At 36.1% G+C, this 16,611-nt stretch overlaps 1 protein-coding gene across 4 annotated transcripts in view; it reads left to right on the forward strand.

Annotated features, from left to right (window-relative positions):
* Window positions 1-16,611, forward strand: part of iqsec2b (IQ motif and Sec7 domain ArfGEF 2b) — a 72,548-nt gene that overhangs the window by 40,854 nt on the left and 15,083 nt on the right. For all 4 annotated transcript variants that reach the window (XM_079897043.1, XM_079897044.1, XM_079897045.1 and 1 more), the window contains exons 3-4: window positions 15,854-16,139; window positions 16,225-16,554. In XM_079897043.1, the coding sequence (XP_079753169.1) occupies window positions 15,854-16,139; window positions 16,225-16,554 (616 nt within the window). The remainder of the gene's footprint in view (window positions 1-15,853; window positions 16,140-16,224; window positions 16,555-16,611) is intronic.

Genomic DNA, 16,611 nt, shown 5'->3' on the forward strand with positions numbered 1-16,611 from the left:
AACCCGTTTTCAAAAGCTTGTGTTTTTAAGGCCCCCAAAGTGCCGATGTCGTGTAAATGAATGGCCGAAACACATAAAAAGTTTTCTGTTTTTAGTTGAAAACGATGTCATGTAAATGGCCCCTAAGTCTCTGTAAATGAGCTCTGCATGATCAAACATGGCTAGCTCAATTCAAACCTCACAGAACAGCCACAACTGAGAGAGAGAGTAAAAGAAGAGACAGACACAGAGTGTGTGAACTTGATCTGTCGCTCTCTATCCTCTTTTCCTTAACCGTGCCATTTAAAGCCTTGTGCGCACGTCTGTTGGCAAAATGCCTCCTCTTTATTTTAACTTAGTATCACTCTGCAAGTGATTCATTCAATGTTTACGTCATATTTAATTTAGCACGAATGAAAAAGAACACAGGCAGAATGATTTTTTTTTGTAAAATGCTTTTTCTGATTCATGAATGTTCATATTTTTAAAATGTTTTTTCTAAAATGTACACCTGCTCCCAGCCATGCGCCGAACGTGTTTTCTTTTTTTGGCATACTGATTACACTGCATTTTAATAACAATATTTACCATAATAATAAATAATAACAAAATTAATCAACCAGTTTAATTAATAAACAAAAATTATTAAAAACAGCCACATAGCCATTTTTCTTTTTATTATAAATCACTATTATTCTGATCATCAGTAGTATTTGACTTCAAGCTACCTTAGTGAAAGAATATATTAAAATGTATTTGAAATACATTTATTTTGTAATAAGTAGACTACAGATACATTTACATATTTATGTGCTTAATATAAATACCCTGCAATTGTACTTTTGGTATACCAAACTGGTAAAGTTAAAAGGGATAATGTAGAGCGAGGCGGTTGTTATAGTGAATAGCCTACAGGTTGTATTCGCTATAACAACCGCCTCGCTCTACATTATCCCGCTTATTACATGGCTATCTACCAAATAAATCAATAATTTGACACAAAATATTGATTTAAAAAGGAGTTTTTTTGATTTAAAAACGATTGTATTGCTTCCGCTAAAGAAAATAGTCCGTTCCACGTCCATAGCAACGCTCTGTTTTTCATGGCAACGGTGTGTTATACTTCGCAGCGGTCTGTTATCAAGAAATAACAGACCGCATTCTACATGGGAATTCAACCAAGCCATGTAATAATGCACTTTAATTGTGCGGAAGTAGTGCTGAGGACAAACTAAAGATATACTTATGTATATTTGACTGTGCTAAAGTGGAACTATTGAAAGTATACTTGTACTTTAGGTACACTTTAAATATCTTGCATTTAAAGACTGAAATTATACAGAGATCATACAATCCTTATTAATAGTGATATTAAAACATATTTTAGACGTAATATTAAGAAATGTGCAGTGTGCAATAAAGAAATACTCTAGATAAAGTTTAATTATAATTATATATCTGTAAGTCTTAAGTTATATGTCAATAAATATGTTAATGGATTTGAAGTATACTTAGTATGAATTAAATGTATTTTAAATAGATTTTTGTATAGTTTTTCCACACTATTATTAAATACTTTTTGTTATTTTAATAGTCTATTCTCAATATAATTTACAATTAAACATGAAAGGGACTCTAGAAGACACAATAGCTTTTTTGAATCCAGAGGAGAGTTTCTGGAAAGTTCCATTCCATTTTACACACAGGTTAGCTACTCCGAATACGGTTAATAAAGTTTCATGAATGAGGCCCAATGTGTTGGTGTAGATTATTAAAGGCAATGTGTAATTTTTCAGTGTTAAAATATTTTTTTCTATCCCAGTTCCCGGAGACAAGTAAACCATTCATTTATTGGTTTCTCCTAAAAGTGTAAATACTCTCTGTGATGCGATAGATACATTGCTTTGCTTGAGAGTCTGACCAGCTCCGTACAGAAACAGCTCAACTGAGATAGAGAGTTCGGGAAACCTGTTTGATAACAATAATTGTGTTTGCAGTTCTGTTTGGCGATGCTAGAGCGTACAGATTACACCCTTCAGCTTCAATGAAAATGAAACATTAAAATTACATATTTTTGTAAGTATTTTCAGTGGACCAAAACAAATAAAACATACAGCTTCTAAAAATACATGTGACCTAGTACAATAAGACAGTATGAACAGCCCTCATAGCCTCTTTTTCATTCGCAATAAATTAGATATGGTGCTTATACACTTTAGCTAACCAGTAGGAAGTACTGTAATTAGATGTTTATACTTATTCAGAAAAAAACATTTACATGTTTTCCAAATTAGGCTAAAAGTTGTAGTTTTGTAGTGTTCCAGTCTATAGATGACAAATCTGTGATTTAGCAACTAGTGGAATGTGTTGAGTCTGCCATCTAGTGGACATATTTGAGCAAAGCAGTTTGTCTGAGTATTCTGAATCTAACATCAGTAGTGTATCCTACTTGAGTTCATTTCAGGTGGAAATAATTCAATTCTATAATTTTGTGTGTATTTTTCAATGTTCTCTATGTGTTTTCATCCCTCTTTTTCTGACTTTCTGTCCCTGTATCTCTGTCTTTCAACTCTCTGACCCTCTTGTCCCTCATCATTAGTGAGGAGGAGGAGAAGGAGGAGGGTGGGAGTGATTCTGTGCATCAGTTCTGTTGCACCGCCTCCGGGTGCAGTAGCCCCTCCTCTCGCTAACCTGCAACCAATCAGCATGAGTGGATCTGCTTGATTGACATTTGTTAGCTGAACTCTGTGATTACAGACACTACAATTCGTTTGGTACAGTTTTTGTAATTGCATGTTGAATAGCTTGAATAGTCTCGATTAACTACTGTTACGTGTGTTTCTGATAACTTATTGAATTAATTTACACAATCAAATCAGTCAATAAAACAATGCTGTATTCAGTTGGGGGACTTATCACAGCTGTACTAAAAAACAGTGCTTTGTGTTGCTATCTTACTATTACTGTACTTCTATATTCTCTGTACAGAGATATCATTTACAATCAGTAATATGAGCTTTTTGTGTTTTTTGTTTTTGTTTGTTTGAATGAACACTGCACAGAGGTACAATGACTTTGCAGCCGTTTAAGATGTCTTTAAAGTTGCTTAAAGAATACACAAAATGTACATCAAAAAATCAGAACAGTTGCTGGATAATCTTTCCTTTCTATGCTGACATTTTAATATAATTCAATACTCATTTCAGACACTGTTTATTAAGAACCTTATTTTGTAAATGAATAGTATGCCAAATGTCACTGTGCTTGTTGAATTTGTGTACACCGTGTTAACCTATTGTTCATAATTCATGTTTACACTTCTTTGTTTTCTCTAGTAGGAGGCATATATTATAGCTCAATGTGTCACTATGAATAGAGTAGATCATTATCAGGACACGCTGCCTTTTTCCCTCCTTCATTTTTTTTTCAGGACATCAGAAGCGGGAAGTGGTGATCAGAAAATTAGGAAAATGTCCTAACTTCACAAACTGTTAAAATATGTTCAACACTGTATTATAATAAAGAGTATAAACTATATATAACCGCATTTTAGTTAGATATTAGTCAACATTTGAACTGCTTATACATTTTTTTGTATCATTTGTATCATTAGATATTTGAGTAAGCTGAAACCCAACACTTATGTTTAAAAGTGTAATTCGGCAATTTCTCTCTAAAAAAAATCCTGTCCTCACTGGCGCGCAATGAATTCTGGGGTAGGCAAGGCCACGAAGAATCCTTCTGTTGTACATCCTTTATTTCACGGGAAACTTATGACGCATTTGGAGGCCGCATTTGAAGGAGCCTTCGAATCGGGGCAGCCTTCGTCACATAGCGGTAATGCAATTGGCCTTCAAATGCAGCCTCTGAATATTAATATATGTATATGAAATATAAAAAAATACACAAACGAAAATGGTAACAACACAATAAATTGTTACGGTGTAAAAAAAACAGTCAGCTTAAGGTTGTTACTAGTATTAAATGCGGTTAAATGTCAAAACAACGTCATTATAGAGTTGTGTGGGGTGGGGGTAAATTAAGCTCAATCTGCTGTGACATCACAATCATGGTGCATTGTGGTCTATGGATCTGCCTGAAGTGTACATATTGAGTAGACTAGCTCCCTCGGTCAAAATCAAGGGTGCGAGGGTCTGTCCAAATAAACTTCCCTCGCCCACTTGACGAAGTTGAACCCACTTCAAAATGGTGGTGGGGATTCCCCCGAGGGGAAGTTCATGAGTGCATGTCTAAAAATGGAGTTAAACGCAACCACTCAACATGAACATTCAAGCATGGAAAGCTTTTCTAATAGACCCCAAAAACAAAAACAAGATTTTTTTTTTCTTTAAAAAGGGGCCTATTAAACTTAAATCAGTATTACTGTAAAAGTGCGTAGCATTTACCTTTGTTAGTCGAATTGTCACAAGTGAAACACAATAATTTCAACAGGACTCCACATGAGATTTTTTCTTAAGAACAAAAGATTTCCCCATGCAGAATTCGTAACGGGTTCAAGTAAATCCCACAGATTCACAGCATTGACCAACAGAAAACTGCTCAGTTTGAAAGTGACTTCTGTGTGAGCTGTGCTTCATACATTGCTACACTTTTGGCAATCGACAATGCAAATTTCACAAATGCAATCACACCTTAAAGGTACAATATGTAAGATTTTTGTAATAAAATGTAATAAAAAAATCACTTGCACAGTGTGATATATTTCCTGCAGTTGTGTACTTACAATATCCCAAAAATTCCCAAAAAATATTTATTTCAGAGAAATTCCCATTTTAAATAATGGCTCGTCCCTGTTCAGTTGTCGCCTGTCATTGACATAATATCTGCGTTCTCCCTGGTTTCCGCTTGTACTGCCATAGTAACCATGGCGACAGACGTGGACAACTGCGTTACATCTAGCGGTACGCTCACGCTGTTGTTGTTTTGTTCAAACATTATGGACCGTGGCAAGCAGACTTTGGGACAAAAGGAGAACTAAAACGAGGATCAATATCAGCGTGGTGTTTTCGAGATGCCGAGAGCTCCACGTCCACGACTAACTTCGACTTGACGAGACGCCGCTCTTGCATGTACTTTATTAGACAGGTGAGCAAATGTACATAAAACAAATCAATGTTATATAGCTGAACAACATGATGAAATGTTAGAATATGATCAGTATGTTATTGTAATGTTGATCTAGCTTACTGTTAGTCTCATACAGTCAACAAACTAACACATAGAATAACATTATAACTTTCAACACACTCAAATGCAGTTTAGTGTGATAGTGTAACATTAGACCAAATGAAACAGCACTGCGTTACCTCACAAGTTTAATTCGTCTAATAAACTGACCTATGTGAGTATTAATTCAGCCCACAATTATTCAGTAATTCTTTTCAGCGTGTAGTTCGGTAGAATGAAATGTCCTCATTCCTTTATATCCGCGGGACTCACGTGTGGCGCTGATATCTGTCTCTCATTAGCAATCGCGCCCTGCTTCATACCACAGTCATGCTAAAAACATGAATGTTTTCACTCATCCATAAACATTATTAGATCCATCAGCATGATGACAAGTTCCATAATTCCGCTTATGCGTCATCAACACACGCCTTTGTCATTGTAAGAGGTTAGCGACCCCTAGCGGTGAAAAAATTTACATATTCTAGCTTTAAGTCATAGTGACACATTTGGTACACAAATGGCAGTGTTTCCTGAGAATAGCAAAGATGTACTGTATAATAGATACAATATTTTAACAATGTTCCTTATTTAATGATATGCATATATTATATGCAAAGGAACTGAAGCACACTATTAAATGATATTCTCCACAAAAGAACTTGTATTTACAAAAACGGAAACAAGGTGCTTTTATTGAAATGAAACTCACAGATGCTGTAGATTTGAATAAATTGAAGGCTGAAAACTCTTTGTTTCTCTCTCACACACTCATAATGAAACAGTAAATGAATATTTCAACAGCTTTTTTTAAGCCACATGAACTTTGCTCCGCCCCCTTTTATGACTGCACACATGCTGTTCAGGAATGTATATGACATGCATTCCTTCTCTCCTTACACCTGTCAGTTTAAATGTTGTAGCACTAATCACCACATGTGAGTCAGCCAGCTATATTTACACACATTGTTTTCCCACAGCTTGAGCTGTCAAAAGACTGTCAGAAATGCAGTCATTCAACTCTACAGTATGTGCTTGTATGAGGGTGCGGTTTTTGTCACATAGGATCAGTGTGAATGTCTGACTGTCTGTACCAGCAACACGGTAAGTGTTCGTATGTTTGTCATACTCATATACAATATTGTCCCCAGTGTCCATCACACAAAAGAGTTTGTGGATTACTGATATGAATATAATGGTTATGGCAGTTACAGACTACAGAGCTATTAGCAATAATAGTACTATGCTGAGATTTCTTGTCTGAAGCTCAAATACTTTCATTTTTCATACTCCAGGCAGATGTGTACAGATTAATATGCAAAGTGTAGTCAACTTTTCTGTTTTCTTGTTTATGTGTGAATGGTGTTACTGTGGCAAAGAGGAGGAAATGCTGAGGTCATATTTGCACTTTGTTCTTTTTGTATTTTTAGGACCATTATTTCCTGCTGTATAATATAGGCGGTTTGAGTGTGTTTACTGAGCGTGCTCATTAAAACCAGCAGCTAAAGAGCAGCTGAACATGTTTCAGCAGAGAGAGAGACAAGTGAAATATCTTTTGTGTAAGTCTGTGTGTCATCAAGAGATGGCAGGATCTCCGGTGAGACCCTGAGCTGTGTGTGTGGGGGGAAATACAAGAAGAGGGAGGATAAGATTGGATATGTGCTTTGAGGTTGGATGAGGAATGATCATCAGTATGGGATCTCTCTGACAGGATAGAGTGAATGCTGGAAAAGAGAAGAGGTAAGCGTTTTAGTTGTAAAACTGGTCAAATGGATTGTGGTTCTGCTTGTAGTGAAACTTATGGCAGTTGTGTTCAGATGCACTTGGCTGGTTCATTTTTTATTTTCAGAAGTTTTATATTATGTTATCTTGTCAAGTATATATCATCATATCATATTTAAAATGATCTGTTCTAGTCTAAAGAAATACCTTTCTTAAAAGGAGAGTTCACCCAGAATGAATTATCGCGATTAATCGCATCCAAAATAAAAGTTTGTGTTTACATAATGTGTGTACTGTGTATAATTATTTTGTATACATAAATACACACACATGCATGTATATATTTAAGAAAAAAATTGTTATTTATATATAAAATATTTATATATAATATAAATTATATATAAACATATATTCAGTATATTCATGCAAATATTTCTTAAATATATACATGCATGTGTGTGTATTTATGTATACAAAATAATTATACACAGTACACACATATATTATGTAAACACAAACTTTTATTTCGGATGCGAATAATCGGCTAATATTTTGATTTGATTTATTGGTTTATTTAAAAGGGGACAGTGCAATTTCATAAAACACATGAACCAACATGGTTAAAAAAGCCAGAATTAGCCAAAAGGCTATTTTTCATCTGTAGTCACCTGGCCAAGATGTAAAAAAAAAGCATTAAAATACGAACAAGAAAATACATTTACAAGTAATATATTTATATTACTCATTCTCATGGAACACAAAAGAAGAAATTTTGAAGAAAGTTTCAACTGGGTTTGTCCATGTAATGAAAGTCAATGGGGTCAAATATATATATAAATTTAAAATAATAAAATAAAAAGATAAAAAAATATATTTTTTAAAAACCATCACCCCAGTGTCATTCCAACCCTGTATGACTTTCTTTCTTCTATGGAACATAAAGACAAAGAACATATAGATGAAGATATTTTGCAGAACTGGTTTTTGTCCATGTAACGAGAGTCAATGGGGTCCAAAAATATAAATTAAATTCATTCACAAATGAAATAAAATAACATAAAACCACCGGGACAAAATATCTATGTCAAACTAAATTTTTTTTGTCCTAAAATGTAATAGAATGAATTAATAAAATGCCCCCCCCCCCCCCCCACCACCACCACCACACACATTATAAAATGTGTATAAAAAATACCTGCATAAAGTTTAATCCCTTTGCATTTCAGTTAATTAAATATTTCAGTTAATGTTCAAATTGCTGAATCAAATAATAAGTTTGTGTTATAAGCTCAGTTTAACACATCTTATCATCTTTAAATCCATTCTGAAGATTTCTCCTATATGGAGGCAGAGCTTTTTTTGCACATTGCAAAAAAAAAAAAAAAAATTGCAAGTGTTTTTACATTTTAGTTTTGTATTGCATAAAATTCTCTAATCTATTCTCTCTCGACTATATTCTATTTTATTTTTATTTATTTGTATTTATTCACATCATATTTCTTGAGGCTTATACTTTATCATATTCTATTTTAATTATGCATGTGCATGTCCTTAATTTGTCATTGGTTCTTTTTTTGTTGCACTGTGGGATGAGGTACTTTGTGAATTTTCATTTCACTAAATTACATGACATTTGTGTTATACTGTATGAAAAATAAAGAACATTGATCCTTGAAATAATCCATCTGGACTGACCTGTGGGTCATTTCATAAAGGCAAAAGGAAATAAAAACAGACACATAATTCTGTGATGTGTCGCATTCAGCGAGTAATGAAATGATTGGAAGTGCAGCTGAAACACTGCGTTTACCCACTCTGCTATCTTTGTGTTTGTGTGGTGTTTTAAACCGCTTCTCATCCCCATGGACAACTTGGATTAGCATATCTGTATAGCACTGATTACATTCTGGCTCAAGAGAATCTGTGAAATCTGCGACTTTAAAAGGACTCAATTCAATCCTCTTTTTAAGCTGGTCTTGACAGCTCTTTCCTGGTGTTTCCCTCAATAACTCGCTGATTTTCTTGAATATTTCTTTCATCGCACCCCTTTTGCTCTTACCCTACATGCAGACTCTGTGAAGCTGCAATGCCATCAGAACGAATTCAGACCTTTTCAGTTTTCAGAGTGTTTTTTAAAGAATAAAAAGCTTATGGATTTGCAACCTTGATTTCTAGATCTTCCTTTGGTTGACTTGATGAACCTGTATTTGGTCAGTCTCTCCCATTATTCCATGGAGATTGTCTCAAAATCTGTCAGGTCTTTTCGGGACTTTTCTGTGTTGCTCTTTGATTGGGCCTCTCGAGGACACTTGTCCTGAAGCCACTGCAGCATTGACTTCAAGTCATGTCATGTCATATCCTGGTTAATGGACTGAAAACGGCCCACTTCATTTATTTTTGAAACCCTAGATTTAAGCATCTAATTAGAGTTCATTGGCTTTGTCTTTGCACTCACATCTTATATTAAGGGTTAAATGTCATCACATAAAGATCTGGTATATGGAGCGTCTTGGGTGATCTAAACACTGGACTTAAAGCAAATTTTACCGCAAATGTGTGGCATGTCGATCTTTCTTTTTTTGTTGTTGTCAACAACACATTATTGAAATGTTTTTATAATTATCTTGTTATTTACTGTCACTCAGAGTGCTGTTTGTATGAGTTGTCTTCCCACCAATTAGAAAATAATCAGGGACTAATTTAGTCAAGGTGAATGAAGAAGACAATGAATGCAGATCACAGCCCACAGTCTCGCAGAATTACAGCTATTACAGCTCATTATGTGAAGGAATGCTATTCATGTTTCTAGTGAGTTGACCTGCAGCTGAACGAATTTGACAGATAATAACTCGATGGTTCACACATGGATGGTGTTACGAAGACTTGGGTTTATTAAGCACATTTGAAAATAGACAACATACTTTAATTGCTCAAGCTTACACAACATTGTATGTAGTAGTTTGTTTATTTCTTTTGTTAATGGTATTGTGTTACCCAACACAAAAGTGACTTAAAAAGTATTTGCACACTGTTTGACACGTCAATCACCTCAATGTCAAACCAAATGACATCTGCACAAGCTTTTCTCGTTTTTCAGTGAATTTTCACAACCAAAAAGTGTCCAAGTACATATTGACTTTTTTGGGGAAATGTTTAGTTTGAAAGGTCTATTTGTGCCGTCTTTCTTTTCATAAATGGTACTTATTTTGCCTGTTTTTTAGTTTGGCTTAAGTGTCAAAGTAGCCTACCTCTTGGGGCCTCTTAATATAAGCTGGCTCTGGTGTTTGTGAATGTATTTGCAGAGCAAAATATGCTGAGTATTTAGTTTTTAGAAAAGTTTAATTGGACATATTGTGTTTCTGATGCAACCTGCTCAGCAAGTTACTACAACATTCCTGCTGTTTAATAAGCATTAGACAGGGCTGACCTGCTACCTCCTAAACTGAAAGCAAGAATAACGATGGGGGGAAACGATGCTTTTATATATCTCTTTAGCTCCTAAGAAACCAACACGTTTATTGTTAAAATGATAGTTCACCCAAAAATTTCAATTCTGTCACCATTTACTCACCCTCCATTTGTTTCAAACCTGTATGAGTTTCTTTCTTATGCTGAACCTGTGTTACAGGTTTGGAACGATATTAGAGTGAGTTAATGATGATTAATGATGATAAGAATTTCCATTTTTGGGTGGACTATCCTGTTAATTTTGAATGTTATTGTTTTATTTATGCAAATTCTACATTTACAGCACACTGTAGCACATACTGACTGTGTCGTTTAATTGGGTGTATGCGAGTAGTTAAATTCTAATCTTACTCATCCGTTGTAACATTCAAAGTCTTACAATCTTACAACCTGCAACTTATCCACCAACACCCACGGTTACCGTATTAGTGCTCCGTATCTATAGCAACACTCTTTCTAATGACTGCCTCACCTCCCACGGTGGTCTCACGGCAACTGTCACTAAGCAACCCTACCTCCCTCACTCCTACATGTGTGTGTGTGAGTGTGTGTGTGAGACAGAGTGTGTGGGAGGAGTGGGAGGAATGGGGAAAAGGAAGATGTGAGATGCAAAAAGACAATTTTATGAGCAGATGTTATAGCAGCATTCCCAGAATAAAACAGCACTGCAGGTTTGTCATTGAATGTAGGCAGCAGATGCCAGATTGCATTTCTAAACCATGTTGCAGTACAGAGCTAAACTAAGCAACGGCCAACTTTCTAAACCAATATTAAAGTAAAGCACAAGTACGTTTTCATGAATTGTTACGTGGTTGCTCAAGCCTCAGTGATATACAAGGCATCCTTCATTCAGTGTAAGTTTATAGGATTTACGTTTATGCAATTGCATGTTTAAAGCTACTTAAAAAACAATCCAAAACAGCAAATAGCACATACACTCAGTTGGGTTAAGTCTTGAAAGCAACTAGTCCATTTACTCATGTAAAGTAGCCTAGCATAGGCTAATAGTGTGTATGTTTGCTCAGGTCACATAGCTGTCTATCATCTGCCCTTTTCAGACTGAAGAAATGCAAACAATATTTTCAAAGAAAATAATTACATCAATGCAAATGTCTGAGTAAATAGATTAAACCATGATTAGGCCTTCAACTAGGACATTTAAGTAGCTTTTATAAACGTGCCTTAGAAAAAGAAAAAAAAAACATTACTGGTGTCTATCTTGAGACAAAACAATGGCAGTGACATATTTTAAGATATGTCAGTGCATATTGCTTTCAGTTTAAACAGCTCAAACATGCATTTTAGTCTGGGACTAGACTAGCCTTGTCTGTGAAACTAGCCTTGTCTGGTCAGTTTTGATATTGAAACTAGAATTTGTTTTCAGGTAGGCTAGCTATTAGCAATCTATCGTTTTTATTTCAAAGGGATAGTTCACCCAGAATCAAAACTTATTCCCTCTCATGTCGTTCCAAAACCTGCATGACTTTCTTTCTTCCATGGTACACAAAAGGTGATAATGTAATGAATATCTGGTGGAAGGAATTCAATACAATGGCAGTATATTGAGTGTTAACATTTACCTCTTTCTACCTGCCATTGACGGAATTTTCCATCATTTATGAGACCATGCTTCCCTAGCATTGACAGAATTTTCCGGCAATCCGTGTTTTCACTGTTATATGGTAGGGGGCGCTATTACGCATCCTCTGAAATAGGACTGAATATCCGGGTCAAAACACAGACAAAGAAGAAGCAGAAACAAGCAAAAGAAGCATTGCTAATGCACATGTAAGCTAACATGATCATCAAATATTAAACAGCTTATAAATTAAAAGTGCCAAACTTTACCAAAAGAAATGCAGACCAAGGAAGAGGTATAGTCAAGTCAAATCATCTTTATTTCTATAGCGCTTTATACAATACAGATTGTTTCAAAGCAGCTTTACAGTGATAACAGGAAAAGTATTCAATGATGCAAACAGAATTAATTTTGGCTGTACAGCAGCTTTAAAAGAAAATGATATCATTGTTCAGCTGAAGTCAGTTCAGTGTTGATTCATTTCCGTTGTAAAGATCATCTATTATTAAATTAGGTAATTTCATCTATAAAGCAGTTCTGCAGAAAACAGTGATGTCATCGTCTAGTTCAGTTCAGTTCTCATACAATAGTGTCAGTACAGTCAAATCAATGAATATTAAGTGTCGACAAACTAAGCAAGCCAGAGACAACAGTGGCAAGAAACCTAAACTCCATCAGATGACAGAATGGAGAAAAAAAAAAAATGAGACTGTTCAAGCTTTGGGGGAGTTGATTGACTCGATCTACTCGATTTATGTTTTGATTATGAATCCCATTTTGACATAGTCTTTGATAAAAGTGCAATTTTGTCAGCTTTTTGTTCAAAATGTTTTTTTTTAATGAAATTTACCCAGAAGTGTTGATAAAAAAAAGTATGAAGAATAAAATGGTTCTTTCTTCTAAAAGCAGAGGTCTGTTCTTTCTTTTGATATATTGTATGTTCAGATATTCATACAACAAAATATTCTCGGGGCCATGAAAGTTTTGAGAAAATTATTGCTGGCTGGCAACTTTTTTTAAAAAATGCTGGCGGCGAAAGAATTAACAAAGCATGCAGGAATATAAGCGAAAAAGTACATGGGGCTCAATTTTAACAAAATTGTTCAATTGCTTCTTCTGCTGTTTCTATGTACCAATTTAAAAGATGTATTGGTGCACAGGAAAACAACAGTGGCCATTGAGATTTAATTATTATTAAATTGCGTTAATATCAGGTTGTTGCAAGTCATGCGAATTTGGAACAACACAAGGGTGAGTAAATAATGAGAGAATGCTTATTATGGAAATTTTTTCATTTTCATGTTTTTATTCCTTTAATAATACAAACACAATGTTTCACAAATGTGACTGTTGTTGTACAGTAAGTGCTATAAAATTATTTGTATTGGGTGGCTTAGATAAATTTGATATTGTACGAATTTTAGAAATGTTTCAGCTTACATACAAATTTTTACATTCTTATTAATGTAGCCGAATTCTTCTCAAACTTTAGAGAACATGTGAGATTACTGGGTTCTTTTTCTCAAGAGAAAAAAATCTTAAAAGCTGGTTCTCATTTGATTTCATTGCTTTCCAGGAGAAACAATTGAGACTTTAAAGAGATCTCACTTATGATTTTGCTTTCAAATGGGTTGAACTGACACAGTACAGCTCAAAAGGCGATTACTGTGTCTTCCTTTCTCCCCTTCAGTCTTTTGTCCACTCCATACAAATACAGGAAACCACATATTAGGGGTGGAAAATACAGACCAGCACAACAGAGAGGGAACACAAGTTTTTGTGAACATCATAGACGATTACCACAAACACCTGTGTGAAAAACTATTCTAGACCCATCTATGAAGACGATGACAATTACAAGCACTGTAGGAGATCCTAAAGCTGATTGGTCCAGAAACTCCAGCCTCAGTTACATATCTGGTCACACTTTCCGAGCTACTGACTTCGGTGAACTATACCACTGCACTCTGTGTAATGTAAATAATGAGAGGGAGAGAGAAAATGGGAGGAGGGAGGGTTTAAGCACTGCCATGTGACTATGTGTTGGTGACCTCCTGACAGTCGGTCATAACTGCAGAACGACTCTAAAAAAGCCACAAAGTTCAGCACTTGGTGAATTCCAGGAGCTTCAGCGACTCTTTGCCAAATTTGGACTTAAAGGAAGCGAAACCTCCTTTCGTTCTCAGGGTGGATGTTCATGTGCGTGGGTTTATGACCTGTTTTTAGTAAATGTGGTAAGTGTACAGTTAAAAGTTTACAAATTGTATGCCATTTAATCCTAACACCCGCTGTTAAGCCTATTAGGTTTCTGTTTTCCTACATACAAAAGAGGGTGAAACGAGGGTATTGTGCTTTTGTAAAGACTGGACCTTTCTGTGTGTAATGGTTACCTGTTGTTACATGTGATAAACAACAAAACAAGGATTATATGCATGCAAGTGTCTTTCTGTGGGCTTGAGAGAGTGAGAAATCATTTAGGCAAAATGAGAATAGTTTCGTAAGATGTTTGAATTGCAGTACATTAGCATTATATGATAATATCTTGCCTTCAATAACCTCCTCCGACTTAGTCATACAGAACAGGAAGCTGCATGCAGTGATTCAGAAGTACCCACTGTCCTGTCAGAAAGCTGTGTCAGGATTATGAGTTCAGATCACATGCTGTTGTGTTTCCCATGGCAAACCCAAGGGTCACCGCCTCTACACTTGAGTGACTGACCCTGTAAACTATGCTCCTCTGTCAATAGACTGTTTGTTCTTATTCTGTAATTTCTTATGCAGTGATGTTTGCAAACTCTTAACACAAAGTATTAAACGTCAGTGTGTAACTTGTTTGTGCTATTGGCATGAATGGTACCACAGATTGTGTGGATTGTTGAGGAGAAGTGTGTTATTGCTTTTCCAAGCAGCAAATTTCAATTTTTGCCTGGCTGACAAAAAAAACGACTGAAAAAAACATTAAATTGCATTGAATTTGCAAGATGTGAGCCATGCAACAACTCTGAACATCCTAATATTTGCAAAGCAATGTGATGACAACTCAGAAGGCTTTAGAAACTGCATAGAAATGTGATAACCTCAGAATGCCTACCACACAGTACCTTAGTTTCATGTTGGTGAGTTTTGCACTGGCAAGAACCATTTGCATTTTCTTCAGAAAACCTAGAAATCTATTTCATGTTATACTTTAGTATAAAGTCCACTGAATGAGGTTGCATAGTTGATGTCGTTTATGTTTGTTGGTATAACATAAGTATCAATCAATCTTTTGCTCTGATGGAACACTGCAGGATGGGTAAGTCACTTATGGAAGTGGAAGACAACAAGTCATCAAGGATGAGAACTGTTGTGTGAGGAGCAAGAGATGAGGACATATAGCGTCAATAGTGTAGAGGTTTGGATATGATCCAACAGTTTGGATATGATGCCACACATGTGCGGTCCACATGCCCAAACCTCTTACTTGACAGGTACAGATGTCAAAAACAGAACTTGATTTTACAGGAAATTTGCAACAGTTTTTCAAGTTTCTTTAAAGTTTCAGCACATACTGTGAACTCAGCTGATGAAGATAAGACTGTTTATATATAAACTATTGTCTTTGATACTGGAACCAAGATTTTATTAAGACAATGACTTCTAATTACAAATCTTAAGTATAACTAGAATTGTTAAAAATGTCCTGTCTTTGCTTTTAACCGTTTGATAATTCTAGGAAAGCCTGAGGCTTGTTTAGGACATTGGCCCTGTTTAAAGCTTTCCTGAAAGTCAAAATGCTAACTCAGTGGAAAATGAATAATGTCATGAATTCCTGAGTTGCTTGAGATTTTTATCTTATCCTCTCATTATGGGGGCGTTTCAGACTCAAAATTATTATCTCTCTTTCTCTCCTCTCTCTCTCTCACCCACCCCTTTCAGTGAGGAGGAAACCCAGAGTTCAGCTTCACGTCCCTTTTCAGACAATTCCAGCAGTAAATCTCCTTACGTGTACCGCTCTGACCGTTACGGGGACAACAGCTGCGGCCCCCCAGGCCCCAGGGTGCCTTTTGTGCCCCCTCCAAGCCCAGCCAGTCTTGCCTGGGCACAACGTACACGCAACCAACCAGCTAGCCTGGCCCTACGTAAGCAAGAGGAAGAGGAAACCAAGAGGTGCAAAACCCTATCAAGCAGCTATGAACTCTCTACAGACCTACAAGACAAGAAGGTAAGGCATGCAAAAAAGTATTATGATTCGCAGTAAATCACATTCTGTTGGAGAAAATATAACTGATATGGCTGTCGTTGTGCAGGTGGAGATGCTGGAGAAGAAATACGGAGGTTACTTCGTAAGTAGACGAGCAGCGCGTACCATCCAGACAGCATTCCGTCAATATCGTATGAACAAGAACTTTGAGCGCCTACGCAGCTCAGCTTCTGAGAGCCGCATGACACGCCGCATCATCCTTTCCAACATGCGACTGCAGTACTCGTTTGATGACCGACAGCCTCAACCTCCCACCCCGACTCACTACAGTCACAGTCCAGGAATGGGTCCTCCGCATTCTCCAACCTGCACCACAGAGCCAAGCTCCCCATCACGGCCGGAGTACACTCACCTTGAGGACTCCTTCTCTAAACAAGTAAGTTCTCAGTTTGTCTGTATCTGAAGTCATTATAGAGATAAAGGGTCTTTTGGG

The sequence above is a fragment of the Squalius cephalus genome (assembly GCF_949319135.1).
Source record: "Squalius cephalus genome assembly, chromosome: 16".
Lineage (NCBI taxonomy): Eukaryota > Metazoa > Chordata > Actinopteri > Cypriniformes > Leuciscidae > Squalius > Squalius cephalus.